The sequence below is a fragment of the Ostrinia furnacalis genome, unplaced genomic scaffold (genome assembly GCF_004193835.3).
Source record: "Ostrinia furnacalis isolate ACB-3 unplaced genomic scaffold, ASM419383v2 OfSCF1131, whole genome shotgun sequence".
Taxonomy (NCBI): Eukaryota; Metazoa; Arthropoda; class Insecta; order Lepidoptera; family Crambidae; genus Ostrinia; species Ostrinia furnacalis.
Genome location: NW_021131370.1, coordinates 673,100 through 679,109, shown reverse-complemented (window position 1 = coordinate 679,109; position 6,010 = coordinate 673,100). Strand labels below are relative to the sequence as shown.

Below are 6,010 nucleotides of genomic sequence, written 5' to 3'. Positions count from 1 at the left end.
TCGAAATTTTACTAGAATTGTGTTACATCACAATAATATGTCTCAAATACATTGGTTAATTTGCTAAGTATTTATAGATTTTGAAATTATGTGGTGTACATTGGTTAGTTTTTAATCTTAGTTTGCTCAAAATTCCATACATGTCTCTAATTTCTGTAATATTAATAGCAGTTTAATTAATCAAGTTGATCTATCCCCTAACTAATTTTTCTGTTTGTATGATGCAAGATACTGAACCAAAAGATTATTTGCATTTAGTTGGTAAACCGGAATTAATTTTGAGCCTGTAAATTTTAATGCTATTTGTTAGGTTTTATTTTTAAACAAAGGCTTGTCTGCCTACAATTAGTACCTATTTCGAAGCTAGATTAGCCTCTACGATTTATTTGTAAGATTAGTTTAGTGACACAAGTTTTAACAATTATTTTGATTTATTCAAATTGAACATAGATTGTTTTCGATAAATTTTTTGTTGTAGTGGGTTATGTTTTGTTTTACTAAATTTTATATTCGTTTTTCAGGCAATGAAACTTGGCATTTTTTTAATACGGCAAAACTGATTGAACGCATTTTAGTTTTTATCAATGTATGTTTCTTAAAACCAATTTATTTGATACAGTTTTAAAGTACTAGTGCATTCCTCAAAGCATAAACCAAGAAATGTAATGCGAGCTGCTGATGATACATGATCATTTTGCCTGGTATTATTTATTGATGTAATTTATAAGTTTTTTAATTTATATTGTAGTGAATAAAGCACCCTTACAATATTAAATTGTTTCATTTAACATTAGATACTGTGAACAGTTTGGGTCATTTGTGTGGTGATGGTCTGTAATGGCAGAGCATGGAGAAATAGTGCTAACAAAATTTCTAGTGTGTGTGTGTATGTAATTATTTGATTCATATAAGAACTAACCCTTTTAGGGCTGGGTACACCCATGCTCATAGAAGTGGTTGTTTGAAAAAAGAAGCAATTTAAACTAAAGACATGATTTTATTACTTCGCTTATAACATAATGTTCGTACATTTATATTAAACATCCCAGGCACCCTACAGATTTGATTAGTGGTGTCCTTCTGCCTCCTTCCTGCGGATCTCGGCCCATTTGCTGACATTGCCAGGTGAGTTAGCTGGAAAAATCATAAATTAATGTTATTAATTTAAAAAGTAAAAAATTCACAAAAAAACGTGGCAGGTGTTTGTGAAAATATAGATATTATTTTTTGAATTTGAATCTGAGTGAACTATATCTAAATGAATAGGTAACTCAATGATAAGTACTGATATGTGTATGAAAGTGGCTTTGCAGAATTCCTATGAGTCCCAGGACCATATCCACTTAGATCTTTTTGTTCAAATGTAGCATTATCTTTTATATAATAATATGGTCAGAGGGTAGGGTTAAAAAGCAAAACAATTACCCAGTTTGTGTATTTTGTAGAATACTGGAATAGAGACGGCGATTCCGACCATCCAGTAGCGCCAGATCCACTGGTTTTGGAGATAGAACTTCATTGGGAACTGCGCGATTTTCGCGGAGATGGTGTAGGGGAACTTCATGGGGCGGGCTGGAGCGTCCGACATCGTGGCGGTTAGTTACCTGCAAATAAAACATTGAAAAAATATCATTATGTAATAAATAGACGCCCTATGACATTGGTTTATCGTAGAAAAAATAAGAGAATTTTAGAGACCACATTTGAGTGTAACAGGAAAAGAACATTAGTGGATTTGATTTTACTCATTTACCAAATAAATATTAATAAGCTAATAATAATTATTTAAAAAATTAACTAAAATCTAACCTCAAAATAAGTACGGAGACAAACTGACACTTTTGACAAGTTTTTTTTTCAGCCTGGGAGCACAGATACAGTCTACTAAAACGATTGAATGTTTCATATTAATCAATTGGGTTTTGACATCGTGCATCGCGAAATAAAAAAAAATTGAGAAGGTCTTCGTTGTCGCTTTTTGGGTCACGCAACGAGATTTGATTGAGGTCATTACGCAAGCAATTTAAGCAATGATGTTTTCTTTGCTTGGGTTATGAGTATGACTATGAGGCTCAAATCGCGATGAGCGTATGAATACGTCAAATCGATTCTATATTTTAGTAATAAAATGTAAATCAATTTTCAATTGAAATTTCAATTAGATTCAAAGTTGCAGTTTAGTATTGCTTTTTTATAATAACATTTATATGATAGCAAATTAAATTATATTAATGACTTTCTAGTTTTTCAGTGAAATTTATTTAAGTCATTGATTAAATAAACTAATTGACAGTATAAATATTATTAAACGTTTGCGTGCTGCAGCAACATTGTTGCAATCTGTCACAAAAGTGTCAAGCAAATTAAAATGTCAACTTGCTTTGTGGTGTCGTATTTGTGTGTTTAGATGTAATTTTTAATAAAAAATAATTATACTGACAATATAATGTTCGACAATGGCTTCGGTAAAAGTGGCTGTAAGGGTTCGCCCATTCAATCAAAGGTTTGTTGTTAAAACACTGTGTTAATCTTGAAAAAGTTATATTTTGTTCTATCGTTCTTGCGATCGTATTATTTGGCTTATTCACGCCCCTTTATCTAGATGATTGTTTGTACTTATTTGTCGTCAATGGGAAACATTTAATTCTGTGTAGTTTTAGCTATTTAAATGTATATTTGTTGTACATTGTTAGTTCTAGATGGGAATTTTGAAAGTGCAAAAAAACAGTGATGTCATGTTGAATGGCAATGACTTTCACGGTTCAGTTGCATTTAGAGCACAAACTGTACCTCGGACGGGTGATTTGGATGAAAGTTGTCGAAAAAATGTAAAAAAGAGCATGACCTACATAAACACAGAAAGATCCACATCTCTGCAGAGGAAATTGTATGAAATTGAAAGAATGTTTGTTTGTTTACCAACATGTCAGGAATGGAAAACATTATTGGCCTCAATATGTTTGGTTTCAAAGTCAAAGTCGCTGTCTTTACCATAATTGTATGAAAGTTTATTGTCAGAGGTCGGCAGCACAGCAGACTCACAACAAACAATTGAATACACATTCACATCATCAATAACAACTCTTTGTATTGTTGAGCTTTTTTGGCGTCAGCAAAACAAAGTTTCAACAATTTATAAGTAAACAGCAATTTGTGAAATTGGATATTATGTTTTAGTTTCCTTTAGTCTAATTTAAATAGGCAACCATACCATTAATAAGACAGTGGGAGATAGTTTTCACCATATTTTTAACACCTTGCCTTATCCAAAAACACAAGTTAACCGAGGTCCAAATTATATGTAGAATATTGAAAACCAAATCATTTTTTTTTCTTTATTGTTCTGGAATCTAAGAAAAATAAAGAAAATTATTTCTATAGGCTTGATTACAAAAATGAGATATGAATAAATACTAACCACAAGTGCTATTTCAGGGAAAAGGACATGGGTGCCAAACTCATTGTCCAGATGGATGCCAAGAAGACAAGGCTTCTTACAGTAAAAGTAAGTAAACTTCTATAATTATAATAAAACTATCTTTCCGCCCGCGGCTTCGCCCGCATGGAATTTTGTCTGTCACAGAAAAACTTTATCGCGCGCGTCCCTGTTTCAAAAACCGGGATAAAAACTATCCTATGTTCTTTCCCGGGACTCAAACTATCTCTATGCCAAATTTCATCAAAATCGGTTGCGAGGTTTAAGCGGGAAAGCGTAACAGACAGACAGACAGACAGAGTTACTTTCGCATTTATAATATTAAGTTGGGATTAGTTGGTGCTAATGATAAACATAGATTACATTTTATTGTACTCATATTAACACAAATTCAGTAAATATTAAGAATATCACATCCCAACTATCCCAACTAATATTATAAATGCGAAAGTAACTCTGTCTGTCTGTCTGTCTGTCTGTTACGCTTTCCCGCTTAAACCTCGCAACCGATTTTGATGAAATTTGGAATAGAGATAGTTTGAGTCCCGGGAAAGAACATAGGATAGTTTTTATCCCGGTTTTTGAAACAGGGACGCGCGCGATAAAGTTTTTCTGTGACAGACAAAATTCCACGCGGGCGAAGCCGCGGGCGGAAAGCTAGTATTATAATAAAATAACGGTTCCTTCTGAATCTGATGCAGTTGAGTAAGAAAAAAGTGTAGAAAGATTTTATTGGTCATGGTGAAATTGTTACTTATGTGCAACCTTCACTCAAATAGAGATAAAGCCTTTTTAAGTCTATACAGTAGTTGTTTATCAGTCAATACCTCATTTACGTTTTGTTTTAGCCAAATTATGTCCAGTGCTGGACTAAGTCTCTTCCAAAGATTTCCATTACACATAATGCCCTAATAATCCATTGATTTATTGTTTATTGTTATCATTGTTACAGAATAGCAAAGAGCAAAATGACGGCGGGCGGGAGAAGTTCAAGGACTTCACGTTCGATCACTCGTACTGGTCGTACGACGCCGACGACAAACACTATGCGTCACAAGAGCAGGTACAGTCGCTAACACTAACATGTATGTAATTTATCCCAAAGTAATAATGCCTTGTTGCAAAAAGTTAAACGCGCGACGCAACACTGGTTTTCAACTAAATGACAATTTAAAGTAGTCACTAATGCTAGTTTTACTTTATGTAAAAAGGAGAACACCTTTATCTGGAGGGTGCAGAATTGATTCTACCTAGTGAGAAAAAAACAGGTTCAAACCAAAGAAAAATCAATCTCTTACTTTGCCTTCCAACTTTTCTTTTTCCTGCTTATGATGGGTCAATGACATTATGAGGAAAGAACTGAATTAATATTGTAATATAAAAAAAGATGAAAGAGGTTTTTATCTTTGGACCACTAATGCGAGAAGAAAACTATAAGGTTTAAATTCCAATGAAATTTTTTATATTTTTTTGCACGTGATTATGCGATAAAGATCTGCTGATAAGATATACACGGCAACAATAACACAGACAAGATGCTTGGCGAAAATAGGTTTTTTAAACTGAATGCAGTATAGAACAAACAAATATGCCCAATCAAAAAGAAACCCAGATGCTGCATTCTATAAAAAAGTTTGCTAAGCATTTGTTAGCATATAGCTACAGAGTGTCTGGACTGTGTTGGCTTTTTTGTTTTGAAATGTTGGCAACAACTGTTTTCAGAACTTTCCGGCAAAATTTTCTAATTTTCGTAAGCTGAATGAATAATTTCATGTCAGTTTAAGGCTGAGTTTTAACCAGAGATATGCGAGGATGCGTAGCGAGGGATGTGTTTGTAAAGAACCAATAGAATCGCTTCATAATTATACCTAGGCGAGGTCTCTGGTGGAAACGCAGCCTTATATAAAAAAAAAACGTTATCTTAAAACATTTCCAAATACAAGTAGCTTGAAAAGTCCCTTCAAACACTAATGATCAATTGTACGCATCAACTTTGCAGACATTAAAGTTAAATTAGAAAGCGAGTTAATGGCGGTTGCTCAACGCAATCGCGTAATCGTTTAATAGCCAAATGTGTTTCAATACGGCATGACGGCGGATTGTTCAGGTGTCTGAAGCGATGGAAACCGCAGTGCCGCCCAAGGCCGGTGTCGCCGCGGGCTGAGTATAGTGCAGCAGGGGTCGGTAGGGTCGAGTACTTGTCAATTATTACATCGATCACCTAGCACTGAAGGTCTATTCCACTTTGATCACCTAGGTCAGCGGTTCCCAAACTTGTTTTGTCTACTGCCCACTTTGAGAATAAATTCTTTTTAGCGCCCCCATTTGTAGTCGAGAGTCGAGTGCTCAGTCGGTGTCTAAGAGACCTCCCAGTAAATGACGCCTCCCAAGCCTCTACACAACGTCCTGATTTTTTTTCTGGGTCTCTTACCGGCCCCCTTTAAGCCTGTAGCGCTCACAAGGGGGCGTTATCGCCCCCTTTGGGAAAGACTGACCTAGGTGATCTTATCCATAGGTGATCAAAGGACACCAAAGTTTCGCCTGGAGTTCACTTTGATCACCTGGGTGATCATG

General features: G+C 34.9%; 2 protein-coding genes across 3 annotated transcripts; one reads left to right on the top strand and one right to left on the bottom strand.

Annotated features, from left to right (window-relative positions):
* Positions 1–977: 977 nt before the first annotated feature.
* On the bottom strand, positions 978–1,899 carry LOC114351348 (reduction of Rh1). Of its 2 annotated transcripts, none has more exons than XM_028302528.1 (3): positions 1,810–1,899; positions 1,426–1,604; positions 978–1,134 (listed from the first exon to the last, which is right to left on the bottom strand). In XM_028302528.1, the coding sequence occupies exons 2-3, from the start codon at positions 1,586–1,588 to the stop codon at positions 1,067–1,069; spliced, it is 231 nt and encodes a 76-aa protein (XP_028158329.1). In that variant the 5' UTR covers positions 1,589–1,604; positions 1,810–1,899; the 3' UTR covers positions 978–1,066. The 2 variants fall into 2 exon arrangements, with proteins under 2 accessions (XP_028158329.1, XP_028158328.1); XM_028302527.1 differs by lacking the exon at positions 1,810–1,899 and adding an exon at positions 1,699–1,764.
* Positions 1,900–2,333: 434 nt separating this feature from the next.
* Positions 2,334–5,600, top strand: LOC114351344 (kinesin-like protein Klp98A). Its single transcript, XM_028302522.1, has 4 exons — positions 2,334–2,503; positions 3,436–3,505; positions 4,389–4,499; positions 5,544–5,600. The coding sequence occupies exons 1-4, from the start codon at positions 2,457–2,459 to the stop codon at positions 5,598–5,600; spliced, it is 285 nt and encodes a 94-aa protein (XP_028158323.1). The 5' UTR covers positions 2,334–2,456.
* Positions 5,601–6,010: the final 410 nt, after the last annotated feature.

Coding starts and splice junctions, on each gene's coding strand:
- LOC114351348 (XM_028302527.1), bottom strand. CDS start 1,749: ATGAGTAAAATCAAATCCACTAATGTTCTTTTCCTGTTACACTCAAAT. Junction 1,605..1,698: donor TCCTGTTACACTCAAATGTG/GTCTCTAAAATT, acceptor TTTTATTTGCAG/GTAACTAACCGCCACGATGT.
- LOC114351344 (XM_028302522.1), top strand. CDS start 2,457: ATGGCTTCGGTAAAAGTGGCTGTAAGGGTTCGCCCATTCAATCAAAG. Junction 3,506..4,388: donor CAAGGCTTCTTACAGTAAAA/GTAAGTAAACTT, acceptor TCATTGTTACAG/AATAGCAAAGAGCAAAATGA. Junction 4,500..5,543: donor ACTATGCGTCACAAGAGCAG/GTACAGTCGCTA, acceptor CGGATTGTTCAG/GTGTCTGAAGCGATGGAAAC.